Raw genomic sequence first — 17265 nt, forward strand, 5'->3', positions numbered from 1 at the left:
CAAAGTTGGATTTAGGCAGAATTATGAAGGTGGCAAAGTTTGTCTTTATCATCCCTCTGTTTCTTCTATAGCTATCTCTGCTCTCCCTGCTCTTCCCCAAAATGCCTACATGTTATTATTTTCTGCACTAGACAGTGTACCAGTGTTCTAGCCAGAGTTTGCAGACTGGTGACTGGTAGCCCAGACTATGCCTGCAAGCAGTTTTGTTTGACAAACACAGTGGTTTTTAAATTTTTGAACTGGAATGCCTTAGATGGACATACCCGTCTAGTTCAGTGCAGGCCTCATCTTATATCTGGCTCTTTTTATTCACGTATGTTACCTGCTTGGCCCCTTTGGTTTCTTTCTATACTTTTTCTCCCACAGTTGGAATCACTTTTTGTTTTATTTTTCAAATACCCTATTTTCTGTTGAGTGACAGTTATTATGGTTTAATTGGGTAATTGGATTTTTTTCTAATGTATTGGCTAGCTAATTAGTCGTTTCTCAGATAATATAACCTTAGTAAATTTTCAGGTTTTGGCTAGAGGTAGGCAGTGCCTTTAATTGTAGAAATTTCACTCATTATAGCAAAAACTAATAATGTGGGAGCAGAGTTGATGAATCTGTTTTCATCTGAAAGGACTTTCTGACCTCAAGTTTTATTATGTAGACATACTATTTTTATCTGATACATCAATTTCATTTAAAGGTTAAAAAAGCTTTCAAAAGTGGGATTACAAACAAACTAGCTAAGATTTAACTCTGAATGCACAAATGAACTGTATCTCTGTTACTTTTACTATATTATGATGACATTGTCTTTTTCAATAATGATGTTAGAATTCTATTTTCGTTGTTATAACCTCTTTTTAAAAACGTAGTACTTCAGCATTTGGCTTTGTTTCAATACATCTGTTATAGCAGAAAAATCTAGATCGTCCTCATGAACCAGAAAAAGTGCCAAGAGCACCTCATGACAGGCGGAGAGAATGGCAGAAGCTGGCCCAAGGTCCAGAGCTGGCTGAAGATGATGCTAATCTCTTACATAAGCATATTGAAGTTGCTAATGGCCCAGCCTCTCATTTTGAAACAAGGTTTATTTTCTTTTGTTTGTTTTTTTAAACAAAATTAATGGTAAAACACTGGCTTTATTTCTAATATCTATATGTCTAAGTCTTAGGTCCTGAACTGTTGAATTGACAGACTCTGTTCTATAAGTATTGAGTTGATTTTGAAACCCTGACCATTGTGAGCCTATTGAAGTCTGATCTTGGGCAGATCATTTTTGTACCCGGACTTCAGTTTTCTCATCTGTAGAAAGAAGTGGTTGGAGTAGATGATCTTCGATGTTTTAACTTTCATATGAGGTCTCAGCTCACTCTCAGTAGTTCAGGCAGAGTCTGTTAGAATTTCATAATAGAGTAATGGGGTCTGGATTTTTTTTTTGAAGTATTATTGATTCACTGCAGATAAAATAGGAGTTGGAAGGGGGTTATATTTTGTTCCTTTTTCTTTCCCCTGACTTCCTTTCTATGCCACATCTTCCACCTCAGATATATCAGGACTTTCAAAACAAAATTACTCATCCCCTTTTGCAGAAATATGCAATAGGTCCTTTTCCTCTCTCAGTGGCCAGGGACCCTATCTAACTAATATGCAACCCTAACAAACATTATACTAGCATCTCTCTGTGAAGAGATTTGTGTACAGTTGATTATAGTTATTATTATATGTTTTATAGTTACTGATTTTTGAATGGAAAAGAACTTAAGACTTTCTTTCGAATAATACATGTAAATTATTGGGTCATAAGTGTAAATTATTTTGGCCTATTTTAGGAGTAATATACATATAAGGTACTATCCATATGTAGTACTGAAAGAAAGAGACTGAAAGGATTGATTTTTTAAAAAATTAATAATCTGTAGACAGACATTTATTTCTAATCACTGTTAAGTGATTGAGGTATTGAGCCTACCCAGTTGTGTAAATATAATAATTTCTAACTTGCTTTGTACACATCTTTTAAATCCAGCTTTGTCTCCAGCATGCACTACAGTCAGTAAATATTTATGTCTTCACATGCTCAAGGTATCTAAAATTTTGCTTAAATCTGACTTAAGTCACATGTTATTATGTTACGCAGCTATTTTCTGAGTACCCTAGCACCTTTGAAAACAGCAAAAAGACAAAAACAATGTAGTTAGCCATGTCTGTGCTACTGGTATCACAGACCTATCTCCCTTGGGTGCCAGACACTTGGAAGTCATTTAGGTTTAAAAGAACAGTAGGATATTCTGGTGGTAGAAAATTCCAGTTTTCATATTCTAGCTTGTTGTCATTGGCATCTTATTGTAAAGAAAAAAATTAAATAGAGGCAGATAGCTTTGAACACAATTGGCTGAAAGTTATTTTCTTTTCTTGTTTATCAGATTATGAAAGTAATACTTTTCACCCTTGTGAATTGAATTAGTATTATATTATAAAATAATAAAATAACTGAAGGTCATCATAATAACCTGAATCAGCAAGGAAAGGTTGCGTTGTGAGCAGCATTCTGTGTTTTAAAAGCAGGATGAATGTAATAAATTTCTGAAAGAAGTTTCTTAAAGTAGTTAAAATATTGGCATTCAAAGGATAAACCTTCAATATCTCATGTAGAACATTTTACTTCACCAATAATTCAAGAAAAATACACTGATACTGTATGTATTTTTTAGACCGCAGACATATGTGGATCATATGGATGGATCTTACTCGCTTTCTGCCTTGCCGTTTAGTCAGATGAGTGAGCTTCTGACGAGAGCTGAGGAAAGGGTCTTAGTCAGACCACATGAACCACCTCCACCTCCACCAGTGCATGGAGCAGGAGATGCAAAACCCATACCCACCTGTATCAGGTATGTCAGAACAAGCACATGATGTTTCATCTCAGATGTTGGTAACCTTTTTCTTTAAAGGCCCATATAATAAATGTTTTCGGCTTTAGGACATATGGCTTCTGTCACAACTACTCAACTCTGCCATTGTTGAATGAAAGCAGCCATGGACTATACATAAATAAATGAATATGTTTGTGTTTCAACAAAACTTTATTTACAAGAACAGGGATCGGGTCAGATTTGATCCGTAGTTTGCCAGCCTCTCATAAGAGCTGACACATTCTCTTGGGAAATTTTAGCTAATGATAACTTAAAGATTAAAGTGTGTTTCATTTTATTATAGCTTTGTTATCAAGCACATGATCTGCAATATATTAATAAAAATTAAGAATTTTTGGTATGTGGTTAGGGACAAAGAAATGGGAACCAAAGACTTGATTATAAATGTTAATTTAATATTAGGGGAAATACTCTAAGAATTTGAGAGAGAATAGGCAATTGCTCATAATAATCTTTTAGTAAAGCTTTTTGAAGTTTCATTTTGTCCACTGTTATCCACATTATAATTTTTTTTCATAGAGAAATAGAGATCAGCTTTACAATTTCCAGTTAAAAAGATCAATCTTATATTACTGACTCATTTGATGTTCCATCCTCAGCAAGGAAGAGGGGCATAAATTTCCTTTTGTGGTTTGTAATTAGTTGTCATTGATTTAACTGAAATGACATATAATGAGTCTTAATAGCTTCAATACAAATACAGTATTGTTTTGGCCACAGGTATAGCAATACAAATGTTGTAATATGATAAATGTTGAGTCATTATGAAGACTCATATCCCAGTGTAAAACTGAGCATTTTATCAAAGGAAGGATAAAATGCTCGAGTGGATATGAAAGTTGCATGAGAGGATGAGATCGTTTAGAATATTATAAATCAAAGCGCCACGTATTGATTTTCTTGTTAGTGTACTTTTAGTTCTCATTTCATTCTAAATATTGCTGAAGAATTTTTAATTTTTATAGGAACATGTTAATGCCTCTACCTTGATAGAATTACTGGTAGCCATTTATGTTTTGTGTGGTTAGTTTTTTCTCTTTAAGTAACTTGCTGGGATCTCTTTATCATTTCAGTTCTGCTACAGGTTTGATAGAAAATCGTCCTCAGTCACCAGCTACAGGCAGGACACCTGTGTTTGTGAGCGCCGCCCCACCACCTCCTCCACCACCTCTTCCATCTGCCTTGTCAACTTCTTCATTAAGAGCTTCAATGACTTCGACTCCCCCCCCACCAGTACCTCCCCCACCTCCACCTCCAACCACTGCTTTGCAAGCTCCAGCAGTACCACCGCCTCCAGCTCCTCTTCAGATTGCCCCTGGAGTTCTTCACCCAGCTCCTCCTCCAATTGCACCTCCTCTAGTACAGCTCTCTCCACCGGTAGCTAGAGCTGCCCCAGTATGCGAGACTGTACCAGTTCACCCACTCCCACAAGGAGAAGTCCAGGGGCTGCCTCCGCCCCCACCACCGCCTCCTCTGCCTCCACCTGGCATTCGACCATCATCACCTGTCTCAGTCGCAGCTCTTGCTCATCCTCCCTCTGGGCTACATCCAACTCCATCTACTGCCCCAGGTCCCCATGTTCCATTAATGCCTCCATCTCCTCCATCACAAATTATACCTGCTTCTGAGCCAAAGCGTCATCCATCAACCCTACCTGTAATCAGTGATGCCAGAAGTGTACTTCTGGAAGCAATACGAAAAGGTAATTTTCTCAAGAGCCGTTAAAAGCATTGCAATGGTAGCATTAGAACTTTTCTAAATATTGGAGACAATAATGTTTTCTTCATTTATAAAAGTTTAGATGCTCATGTTTTTGTACAAGTGATCTTTAGAAAGTAAAGCTATGTTCAATTTATATTTTAAGTCTTTTTCAAGAAAATATGTCACATTAATCATTTTATTTTCATACTTAGTAGGTGTTCTTGAAATGTTTATGGAATGAATGAGAAATTAAAAGTATCAGACTTAAATGTTATAGAAAATTTAGTTAAAACCCTTTGTAAATATTATATTCAATATATATAACTCCTTTTAAAATGGTATTTTCTTCAGTGTTAAGGCTGTCCATTTGATATGTAAGTGACACTTGCTTTACCAATACCTTTAAAGGATTAAGATTCCTACCTTAGTAACAAAGGAACAACCTGTCACATTCATTTATTTATTCAGCCAACGTTTCCTACTATATGCCAGGCAGTAACAGTATAGAATGAATAATAGTGCCTTTCCCTCAAGTACTGGGGAGAACAAAGCCACAGAAAATATGCTCAACGATGTTTAATTTATTTGACCGTAGAGGTAACAAACAAAAGAAATGTATCACCTGGTTAACTTTAGGAGGTGGTGAGTAGGGAAGCACAATAGACCATAATGGCTAAATAAACTATAGACATCCACTGGGGTATGTGGTAAGTTTCATCAAATCTTCAAATTCTTTTTAATAGATCTTGCTTTTTATTTTCCTGTTAGTATTTCTCATGTGTATTTGAATTTATTCGATTAATAATATCTAATAATATCTAGTATTTTGGTTTACAATGAATGGTTTGGATTTACTATATCAGGTATTCAGCTACGAAAAGTCGAAGAGCAGCGTGAACAGGAAGCTAAACACGAACGCATTGAAAATGATGTTGCCACCATCCTGTCCCGCCGTATTGCTGTGGAATACAGTGATTCAGAAGATGATTCAGAATTTGATGAAGTAGATTGGTTGGAGTAAGAAAAAATGCATTGATAAATATTACAAAACCGAATGCAAATGTCCTTTGTGGTGCTTGTTCTTTGAAAATGTTTGGTCATTCCAGTGTTTTGCTTTCTTTTCCTTAAGGTAAATAACCCTTTTCCTCCATAATTTTTGATTTCTAAGAAAAATATTAGCATACATTTCAAACTAAATGTTTTACAGTGGCTTATCTTTTTTTATTTTTCCCTGAAAAGGCATCATTTGGTCAAATAAACCACTAAGTATTAAGCATGGACAGCTGTTATTAGAGTAGCTGATTCAGTTTTTTGATATATCTTAATTGTGCACTTTGTGAATTTTAATTTAAAGAGAGCAACTGAGATTAAAAATCTTGAGGGCAGCTGTATCTGTTAATGAGCCTTATTCCATTTCCTGACGTTTTAAAAGAAGAAACACTACCTTTATATGAATACACTCAGAAAGTACATTTAGCTTGTAGTATTGAATTCTCTTAAAGGAATGCTTGAATTTTTAATTATTGTTTTATTGTTTTAAAATACTTGCCTTATTTGAATGTTTAGCAGTATCCCCTTCCTACTTATATATTGTGTGGTACAATTTTGCTTGCCTATAAGAGTTTAAAAATTTTCCATGTGAAATACTCTGACATAAACCATGTAACTTACATAACTGTTAAGAATAACAGTCTGATTTAATAAATGGTTCATTTTAAAGGTTCATGGGTGTTACCTCTTTGAATAAAACTTTCTGATAGTTTATCAAATAATATAAAGTAGGCTCTAAATAGTCAATGAAAAAGTTAAAAAGTACTTAAGCTGTATAATTTCCTCTTAATTGTACAGACTCATATTGTCTAGTGCATAAGGTAGCTTTTATGTCATTTTTTCCTAAAGTCAAAAGTCAGTATTTTTCAACTCCTTATGCTCTTAAATTAAAATCTCAACTTGCTCTCTAATTGCAGCACATCTTGACTTCAGTTTAACAGCATTCTTGAAATTATGTTTTGCAATGATAAAATTAGTTGTTAATGTTTACACAGTCCAGATTCAGGGATGAACGAGAAGCAGCATCAATATCAGATTATTTAGTATGAAGAAAAGACTAAATGAGGCTTTGGTAGTTTGACTATAAAAGTGACTGTAATCTTCATCCTTGCTTCTATCCCATCAATAGAGGGATCCCTCTATCCCAGCTACTCCCATCAAAAGATGGGTTCTGTTACCACCCGCTTTGAATCTGAGTGTCCTGAGACTTGTTTTAGCCAAAAACATGTGGAAAAAGTAAGCTCAGCTGAGCCTGCTAGAAGTTCAGAAACCTTATGCAGAGAACTATCCCAAGTGAGGCCAACTTAGATGAGCCAATTGCAAGCTCACCTGCTGGCTGACTGTAGACAGATGAGCAAGCGTAGCTAAAATTAGCCCAGCCCAGAAGAACTGTTCAGCTGACCTATAAATTCATGAGTAAAAGTAAATGTTTATTGTCTTACACCTAAGTTTTGAGGATTATTTCGCATAGCATTGTGGCAATGGATAGCTGAAACATGAGGTCATTGGTAACCTGCTAATTTGAGGGGGTTTTAGGTAGCTAACTAATGATCTGTAATCCTTGTAGAAGAGGAATGATGAACTAAGTCCTCCAATAGCAATACGGTTTGAACATAAAAAACATTTCCCAATGGCTTTAAAAAAAGATTTGCTTTTAGGTAGATTTGCCTAGACCTAGAACAAGAGATTAGATAGCCATTTGAGTTTCCTTCCCACCTTACAAAACTGTATATTGTTGAACTTAACTCCAGAAAATATACCAAAATTTAAAGTTTGTCTTTCCAAGGTGCTTATGATCAAAAAGCAGTAGCTAGTAGATAGTTTTTGTAAAGCTCAATTGTGGCCAGGTAACTAAAAAGGGAATGATACTGGTATTGGTGCAGTTAAGGGAGATACAAAAGGAAATGGTTGAGGATTTCTTTTTGTCTTTTTTTTTTTAATTTTTATTTTATATTGGAGCATAGTTAATTAACAATGTTGTGTTAGTTTCAGGTGTACAGCAGAGTGATTCAGTTATACACATACATGTATCTATTCTTTTTCAAATTCTTTTCCCATTTAGGTTATTGAAGACTATCGAGCAGCGTTCCTTGTGCTATACAGTAGATCCTTGCTGGTTATCTATTTTAAATATAGCAGTGTGTACATGTCAGTCCCAAACTTAACAATAGAAGTGGATCTGTTGTAAAGCCTGGAAGTGTATATCCTAAATAGTTTATGATAGTTTTTTTTGTTTGTTTTTCAGAACATTCTAGAAGATAAGAAAGTGCCCACAGGCTGAAGAGGCCATACATGTAGTATTTATTTTAAAATCAAAATAACTTTTCAGTCTAGTATTCAACTTACCTTGATGAGAGACTTTTGGAGCAAATCATTCAGTAGTTAATTTTAATACCCTAAGAAGAATGAAAGTTACTGGGTAATGACTATTTTCTTTCTTATTGAATTATGTTACTGTTCCACAAGGTCATGCATAAGCATAGAGTCAGAAAAAATTAATTACATATTGTGAAGAAATAATTGGCTTCACTTGTTATGGTTGAAGTCACCCATTTACCTCCATATTACCAAATCTAACAAACACTGTTTAGTTCTTAATTTATTTGATCTTCATTTTCTGCATATACTCTACCTCCTTGAAACTGTCAGTCCCTCTGACATTCTTTTTTTTTTTTTTGTAACACTGTTCCTTCCCCTTCCCAATAATGGTGGGACAAAAGAAGGGGAGGAAAATACTTAGCAGCAGTGGAATTTGGGATGAAATTCAGTCACTATGGAGGGAAAGGAAGTGTGTCTATAACTTTTCCTAAGTAAGGGATATTTGTAAGCTGCAGATTTATGAGGTGTTTTAAGCTATAACTACTACTTTTCATAATTTATAATCTATTTGGGCAGATGAGATGACTTCTGAAGCATTTTCATATTATAAATATGTATTAAAGATAAATAAGAAAAATGTTCATTTCAGTTGTGTTCTGTAAATTATGAGACACTACCCTTTATTTCCACTTTTAAAAATCCCTACCCTTTTTCTTCAACAACAATCTCACATCCATATTTTCATGAAGTCTTCTCAGATCACCACAACTACAGTTCATATTCCTTTTCAGTTTCTCTAATTCTTTTATAGGCTTTCTTCAAGTGATACTTAAGCCATTTTGCATCACAGTTATTAACTACTCGAGCTTGCCAAATCGGTAACTCACAAGACAGCTGTCTTAAACAGGCAACTCACAATATCTCTTCTTGTAAACGGGTTCGGAAATATCTTTTTTGTTCTGTCCACTAAGACTCTTAAAATAATATCTTCCTAGACACTGCTCCTGCTTAAAAAAATTTCCTCTGCTGATCTCAGTAATAGAGTTGACATAAAACTAGTCCTAGCTTCATAAAAACTCTGTGCATGCACGCACACGTGCGTGTGTGTGTGTGTGTGTGTGTGTGTGTAATTTAAGAAATGGAAAGCATAGAATCGCCCCTTCTGGCCAAAAGGTGAGTTATTAATATTTCTGAAGTAATTTATTAATGCAGGGAACAAAATTGATCAAATGTTTTAATTTAATAGGAATTCTCATGAATGACTTTCAAAACATAGCTTTGACTTTGACTTTAGTAAACATACCGCTGCTGGGTTTTTTGTTGGTTTTCACTTTACTACATTTATCTTGACCCCATATTTTTATTTTTCTGAAAACTACCTCCCTAAACTGAAGCAAGCATAAATTATTGAAAGCTCCTAAATAGTCCAATAAATTCCTTTTGGAATTCATGATCTCTATGTTAACTACTTAATAAATAAGTGCAAATAAACAAATGCAGGATATTAATCATGCAATATCAGGATTTAAAGGTGGCTTTGCTGCATTGAACTAATGAAAATGAAATATCAAATTATGGTATTTCTAAATTGTGTCATATAACTGTAGTTAATAGAAATCATCTTACTGAAGCCAAACAGAAGGCATAGAACCCTTGTAATACAAAGAATAAGTCTTTTCCTCCCTTTATTCATTGCTGTACTAAGAACAAATTTATTTATGTTCTCCATGACTTGGCTGTAGAATGCATCAGTAATCTCTGTTGCTTTTCAAGTCTGACAGCCAGGCTCTGAATAAAGAATGAATACCAGCCTTGAATGAACATTTCAGGCACTTTTTTTTTTTTTTTTTTACAGACTAGTTATCAATATCTTTTCTCATTATTGTAAGGCCAGCTGCCCTGACTTTTTTTCTTTAGAAAAAAAAATTTTAAAGACAACTGAGCATGTATTGAAGTCATTTTCCTCAGGATATTTATACTCTCTTCTTTTTGCTATAATAGATAAATTTGTTTAGTGATAATGATTTTGAATATTTTATCGTCTATATAAATATGTTCCTTGTGTATGTGTCTGTGTAATACTCAAAGACTTCTTGATAAATTTCTTATTTATCCATCCTGCCTTTAGGCTAGCTGTTTCAATACTACTCTCTTGATATAGGACATTGATGTCTCCAGGAGTAATAAAACTACAGCTTTCTGGCCTGGAAGCAATACAGAAGACACAAGAGTCATCAAATCACAATCTGTCTTCTATTGTAACAGCTTCCAATATTACTTAAAAGTATCTATTTCATTCTTACCTATGAAAGCCATGAAATGTTATACTTGACTTTAAAGAAAACCTATAGCAACTTTTTATCTAGACCACACCAGATAAAGGAGCACATCTATTATTAATGATTTGTTTTTCTTTTTCTTTTTACATTTATTATATTTCTATTTATTCAGCAAAAATTTTTGACGCCTGCAGTTATTCTGCTGGGTATTGGGGATACAACAGTGAATAGACAGAGTCCTACTTTCTGAGCATACAGATAAATTAACAAAGAACAATGAATGTTATGTTAGGGAAGCTCCTAGCACAGACACCAAACCTAGTCTAGGAAGTCAGGAAAGGCCTCCAAAAGGAAATAATATTTAAAGTTTGAGGTGGCCTAGGCAGGCGAATGTTGAAGTGAGGATGGACAGTCTCCCAGGCAAAGGAAATAGGAGTGTGCATGTCTGGAAATGCTTGATGCAAAGCATACAAGGAGTGGAGTAACTAGAAATAAATTAGAAAGGTAAGCAAGAGCAAACCATGAGAAGGTCTTAGGAGCTAAGAAGGTAATAGGTAATATTACCTTCAGAAGGTAATAGGAGCTCCTGTTAAGGAGCTTGCATTATATTCTGTGGGCAGTAAAATTGAGGAAGTGACATCAGAGTAGCATTTTGGAAAGATGATTGGCAGCTGCAAAGTGGTAAATGAGTTAGAAGTACACTTGGAGGTCGAGACCAGTTAGGCAGGTACAGTAGGTGACAGATAATAATTGGGGATGATGGTGACAGAGGAGATAGTTAATGAAATAGGTTCAGGAGATATTTAAGATGTGGAATACACTGAACTTGGTAATTGGAGAGGAAGGAGTAAAGGATAATTTCCAGAGTCCTAGCTTACTGATATAAAGACCATTAAGAGGAAGAACAGGTCTGGGAGGGTGAGTAATGCAGTTTGGGACATAAAGCAGGGAAGGGATTACTGACATGATTGGAGGGAGGGATTAATCTTACATTCATAAAAGGAAACCTTGCCTCCAGGAAGGAGAAAAGGATGAATGTGTAAAAAAGATTTGAAGTTCTGGTGCCAAAAAAGTTGAGAAAGTTTCCTTCTAACGGCATCTGTGTTCTCTTTGAAGTAGATGACAACACTGCTCAGGGTAAATGGGGAGCAGGAGAAGTGACAGCAGTTTTAAGAAAAGTAGAGAAGGTTTGAAGTAGTCATGTGAAAAATGGGAGTGAGCTTTCCAGGGAAATAGGAAATTGTCATGCAATATTGAAATATTGTTGAGATTGGTGACCATGAATTTATAGTGGTTCCAGTCTGCAATATGTAATTTTTTTCCCCAGCAGTCTGAAGGCAATTGTCAAAAAGAGACAGTTGGATTTATCTAGAGTTGGGTTTTGACTGTATTGTGAGATGGAAGAACCATCTCCTTAGTATCTTAATCCCATGCTTAAACTTCCATGTTGAAGTTCTTCTCATCTAATTTACCATAATACTAGTTTGATCTCCTTTTCTCATTAAGTATACTTAGTAGGCTCTCCTGGATTGTCAAATCATGCAGATGAATCTTCTGTCTCTAAGACCTTACATTCCACCACCCTTAGGCTCAACACCATCTTGGTTTTCTTTCTACCTCAGTTTATTATGCAGTTTCTCCTTTTTATCCTGTTACATCTGCAGAATCTCTGCTCTATTCCCATTTTAACATGCTCAGCTACCCTTTATTCTGTTATCTTTCAGATCTAGAAATCTTCTTCTAAGGATTTTGTCAAAGATAATTCTGCCGTGGAGGTTCTAATTCAAAACAAAGCAGCAACAAGGGGGGAGGCTTTGGGGAATTTGACTTTTTATCTACCCCTTTCATGTCTATATTATCTCTTCTGCCACATTTACTTTGTTGGTAAGAATCCATTTTCTTTTGAAGACACTCAGCTCAAAAAATAAGTACTATGTGTGATGTGATTCTATTAATTTTGTTTTTTAGAGCGTATTAAAATGAGTCCATATTTTTAGATTTGATTACTGGGTTGGTTAATTTTCCACAACTCTTTGGCAATAAATTGTTTTTTTACCCTTAGCCAAACATCTTAGAAATGTGTGGCATAGGGTCTCAGTAAAAGAATCTGAATAATTCAATGTGAACTACTTACCATTGTCAATAAAATAACTCAAAGATAAGGGCATATGAAGCAAGTACTAATCCTTTCATCTTGATATCAAAGACCAGACCATTCATTTTGTTTGGTTTTTTAATCTTTTTTATTGCAAAACATGCATACAGAAAAGTGCATAAAATTTTCAGCTCAGTAATCTTACTGCAGTGTGAATACAAATGTAACCATCATCCAGGTCAAGAAATAGAATATTGTCATTACTTCCGAAAACCTCTCTCATGCCCTTCCTAATTACCACCCCTTCCCTCAAGGGTAGCCACTATCCTAATTTATGGTAATCATTTCCTTGCTTCTATATAGACTTATACCCCCTAAGCATGTGTTTCTGAATGTAATAATTTTGCCTATATTTTGAACTTTACATAAGTTGAATTTTTCAGTGTCTGGCTTCTCTTACTTAAAATTTTATTTGTGAAATTCAACTATATTATTGTATGTAAACTGCTTTGTTTATTTTCATTGCTAATAGTGATCCGTGGTATAAATATACCACAATTTATCTACTCTACTGTTGATGGATATTTTAGTTTGCAGTTTGGGGCTTTCAGAAGTAACGCTGGTGTGAACATTTTTGCATATATTTCTTGTTCGTGTGCAGGCATTTATGTTAAGTATATATCTAGGAGTGGAATTGCTAAATTACAGGATATGCTATCTTCAGCTTTAGTAGTAATGCCAAATGATTTTCCAAAGTTGTACCAATTTATTTTCCTACCAGCAGTCTGAGAATTCCTGTTGCTCTTTGTCTTTGCCAGCTTCTGATATTACTGTTTAATTTTAGCTATTCTAGTGGGTTTGTGGCAGTGTCTCATGGTTTAAGTTTTCTTTTCCCTGATTATTAAGGTTGAGCATCTTTCCATGTTTTTATTAGATATATCTTCTCCTTATCTGTGGCTTGTCTTCTCATTTTAATGGTGCTCTTTGAAAATAAGTTACTAATTTTAATATAGTTCATTTTATCAATCTTTCTATGGTTAGTGCTTTTTGTGCCGTATTTAAGGAATATTTCCCTATGCCGAGGTTATATGATTTTCCTATATTGTTTTCTAGAGGCTTTGTTATTTTACCTTTCACAGTTAGATCTGTAATCCATCTGGAATTGATCTTTGTGAGCCATATGAGGTGAGGTTAAGTTTCATTTTGTTTTCATATGGATATGGAATCAACTTAGCACCATTTATTGAAAAGACTGTCCTCTCCCCACTGCTCTACAGGGCCAATTTATTAAAAATACATAAACATAGACGAAAAATAAATATACATATATATTTATATTGATATATGATTTATGATATGACTGTGTAATGATGACAGTATAGGTACAAATAAATGAGTCTATTTATAGACTTTATTCTTTTCTACTAGTCTATTCTTATACCAGTATCACAGTTTTTTCTATTGGTTTTAGCCTTATAGAAGGTGTTGATAGCCAAGAAATCAAACCCTTTCACCTTATTGTTTTTCTTTAAGATAACCTTTACTATTCTTGGCCCTTTGTATTTCTATATAAATTTTAGAATCAGATTGGCTGCTAACATGTTGGCCATTCAGAGGCAGAAGTGGCTTGATTGGCCTTGGTAAGTGGAAGCCCATCACATGGTCTTCATTTCTGCCACCATGGCCACTCTGCTCATGTGCCCTTATGCCACTCCTCCTGGTCTTGGCATAGCAGACCTCCATCTGAGCATTTAAATGTTTCTAGAACTCTGTGGCTCTAATGAACAGACCTTCAGTCAGCCACTCAGTTGTATCTGATCTTCTACAGCTAGAAATAAGGGCCTTTTTATAAGCTACCAAACTAATATCTCACCCATAGACTTTAACTGCTCATCAACAGCCCTCATTTCTCACCCTCCCTCTGTAGAGCATCATAGTAACTTGGCAGTAATCAGCCAATTCCTCTGTCTTTTTAGACATTGTTCTCCCCATTTCATTGAGATGCCTGAATCGATACACAGGCAAGGGCAATCACCTCCCCAGCATGTTTTCCCAGGTCACCATTGGTGAAATCTTTAACTGTTTGGCCACTACCCTGTGCCAGGGACTATCCATGCCCCACATACTACTCAGAATGACATTCCTCTTTGCCTACCAGGTAATTAATAAGCCAGTCTACAACTCGATCCTACCACTTGTGTTCTTAGATCACTTCCATTACCACCTGTGTTAGTTTAGGGTCCTCTGAGATGCATATGCCAAGACAAGATTAGATGTACTAGATATTTACTGAGGGTAATGCCTATGAAGGAGAAAGGGGAGGGAGGCCAGAGAAGGCCTTTGGGTGGTAAAAGGAGAGGAGGGGAAAGGATGATTGGTTGAAAAGTATCTTGAACTGCAGTGCTGTTCTAAGAAAGTTTTGGCCAGGCCTATGGGGACTCCTCACACCAAAGTTGCCTTGTTAGAGGAATGGACCAGTATTACTAACCCTGCTGTGCTAAATCATTGGCTAGGGTTAGTGAAAGGTAAACTTGGCCTTTGCCTGAACATAGTAGTAGATCCAGAAGGGCAGCAGCTGGGGCCTTACCTTAGTCAAGTATGCTTCCCCCAGCAGGAGATCTGAATGGTGCATTTTTATGGCCACCAGAGATTGCTTTATTGCCTTTGTCAAAATCCAATGAGTGTATGAGTGGAGGTCTATTTCTAGGCTTTCTACTATTTAACTGTTTTAATTGTGTGTCCTCTGCCAGTGCCACACAGCTTTGATTACTGGTACCTTTTGTAAGTCTTGGAGTCAGGTACTGTAAACCCTCCAATTTGTTCTTTTTCAACATTGTTTTATATATTCTAGGTCCTTTATAGTCCCACGTGAATTTTAGAGTAAGCTTGTCAATTTGTACAAAAACTTTTTTCTGGGAATTTTGACTAGAGTTGCTTTGAATCTATAGCTCAGCTGGGAGAATTGACAACAATATCAAGTCTTCCCATGTCTCAGTGGTGAACATGGTCTGTGTCTCTAATTCTTGGCAGTATTTTGTAATTTTCAGTGTAGAGGTTTTGCATTTTTTTCTATCAAATTTATACTGAAAGTAGCTTATATTTTTGACAGTAATTTTTTTATCTTACTTTACAGTAGTTTGCTGTTAATCTAAGAAAGTACAATTCTTTTTTGTGTATTTGCTTTGTGTCCTCCAAACTCGCCAAACTCATTTATTAGTTCTGTTTTGTAGAATCCATAGAAATTTCTCTGTAAACAACCATATTATTTGTGAATAGAAACAGTGTACTTCTTTTCTGACATGTATGCCCTTTATTTCTTTTTCTCGTTCTATTACCCTGGCTAGGACTTCCAGTGCAATGTTAAATAGGAATGGTAAGAGCAGATATCCCTGCTTTGATCCTGTCTTTAGTAGGAAAGCATTAATTAAGTTTGATGTTACCCTTAAGTATGATAGCTGCAAGGTTTTTGTAGATGCCTTTTATCAGACTGAGGGAAGTTCTCATCCAGTCCAAATTTGCTGAGAGTTTTTTTTTTTTTTTTTTGCTGGACGTGGGCCTCTCACTGTTGTGGCCTCTCCCGTTGCGGAGCACAGGCTCCAGACGCGCAGGCCCAGTGGCCATGGCTCATGGGCCCAGCCGCTCTGTGGCATGTGGGATCTTCCCGGACTGGGGCACGAACCCGTGTCCCCTGCATCAGCAGGCAGACTCTCAACCACTGCGCCACCAGGGAAGCCCCTGCTGAGAGTTTTTCATCTTGATTTGGAGTTGAATTTTGTCAGATGCTTTTTCTTTACCTGTTGAACTGATGAGTTTTCTTCTTTCTTCTATTAATTTGATGAATTGCATTGATTGATTTCCGAACATTAAATCAACCTTGCTAGATAAGCCTTTGCTTAATCATGATTTTTTTTTAGTATACTGTTAGATTTGATTTGCTAGTGCTTTGTTAAAGATTTTTGTAATCACTGTTCAGGAGGGTTAATAGTTTCTTTTTTTGGAATGTCTTTGTCAGATTTTCACATATTGATATGTGTTTATGCTGGCCTTATGAAAGTGTTTCCTCCTCTGTTTTCTGAAAGAGTTTAGGTAAGATTGGTATTTTCTTTTTTTAATGTTTCATAAATTTCACCCATGAAATTATATGTGCTTAGACTTTTCTTTGTGGGGTGGTTTATTATAAGAGATTTAACTTCTTTAATAGACATTGAGTTATTCAGATTTTTAATTGTGTCCTTTTCATCTAAATTATTTAGTGTATTGACATAAAGTTGTTCATAATATGTCTTTATTGTCCTCTTAATGTTTTTAGACTATGCGGTGATATTATGAGTTTTTTAGAATTTATCTTCCTTGGAATCCAGAAGGGCTTCTTGAATCTGTGGCTTGATATCTATCATCAGTTTTGGAACATTCTCAGTCATCATTTCTTTAAAATGTTCTTCCTGGCTGTTTTCTTTCTTTTCCTCCTGGAACTCCAATTACCTACATATTAGATTGTCTCAGTGTCTCTTCCTTGACTCTCTCCCTTTATTTATTTATTTTTTTTGTATACGTTGGGTCTTCGTTGCTGCACACGGGCTTTCTCTAGTTGTGGCGAGTGGGGGCTACTCTTCACTGCAGTGCACAGGCTTCTCATTGTGGTGGCCTCTCTTGTTGCAGACCACGGGCTTTAGGCACACGGGCTTCAGTAGCATGTGGGCTCAGAAGTTGCGGCACGCGGGCCCTAGAGCACACAGGCTTCAGTAGTTGCAGCGTGGGGGCTTAGTAGTTGTGGCTCGTGGGCTCTAGAGCACAGGCTCAGTAGTTGTGGCACATGGGCTTAGTTGCTCCGCGGCATGTGGGATCTTCCTGGACCAGGGATCAATCCCATGTGCCCTGCATTGGCAGGCGGGTTATT

General features: G+C 35.9%; 1 protein-coding gene across 4 annotated transcripts in view; it reads left to right on the forward strand.

Annotated features, from left to right (window-relative positions):
* WASF1 (WASP family member 1) overlaps positions 1–6348 on the forward strand; it is a 92610-nt gene extending 86262 nt beyond the window's left edge. For 3 of the 4 annotated variants that reach the window (XM_067702361.1, XM_067702362.1, XM_067702360.1), the window contains 4 exons: positions 904–1076; positions 2703–2882; positions 3998–4626; positions 5489–6348. In XM_067702361.1, coding sequence (XP_067558462.1) covers positions 904–1076; positions 2703–2882; positions 3998–4626; positions 5489–5646 — 1140 coding nt within the window. In that variant the 3' untranslated portion in view covers positions 5647–6348. The remainder of the gene's footprint in view (positions 1–903; positions 1077–2702; positions 2883–3997; positions 4627–5488) is intronic. The other variant, XM_067702363.1, reaches the window with a different exon arrangement.
* Positions 6349–17265: the final 10917 nt, after the last annotated feature.

Source organism: Pseudorca crassidens, chromosome 13 (genome assembly GCF_039906515.1).
Source record: "Pseudorca crassidens isolate mPseCra1 chromosome 13, mPseCra1.hap1, whole genome shotgun sequence".
NCBI lineage: Eukaryota > Metazoa > Chordata > Mammalia > Artiodactyla > Delphinidae > Pseudorca > Pseudorca crassidens.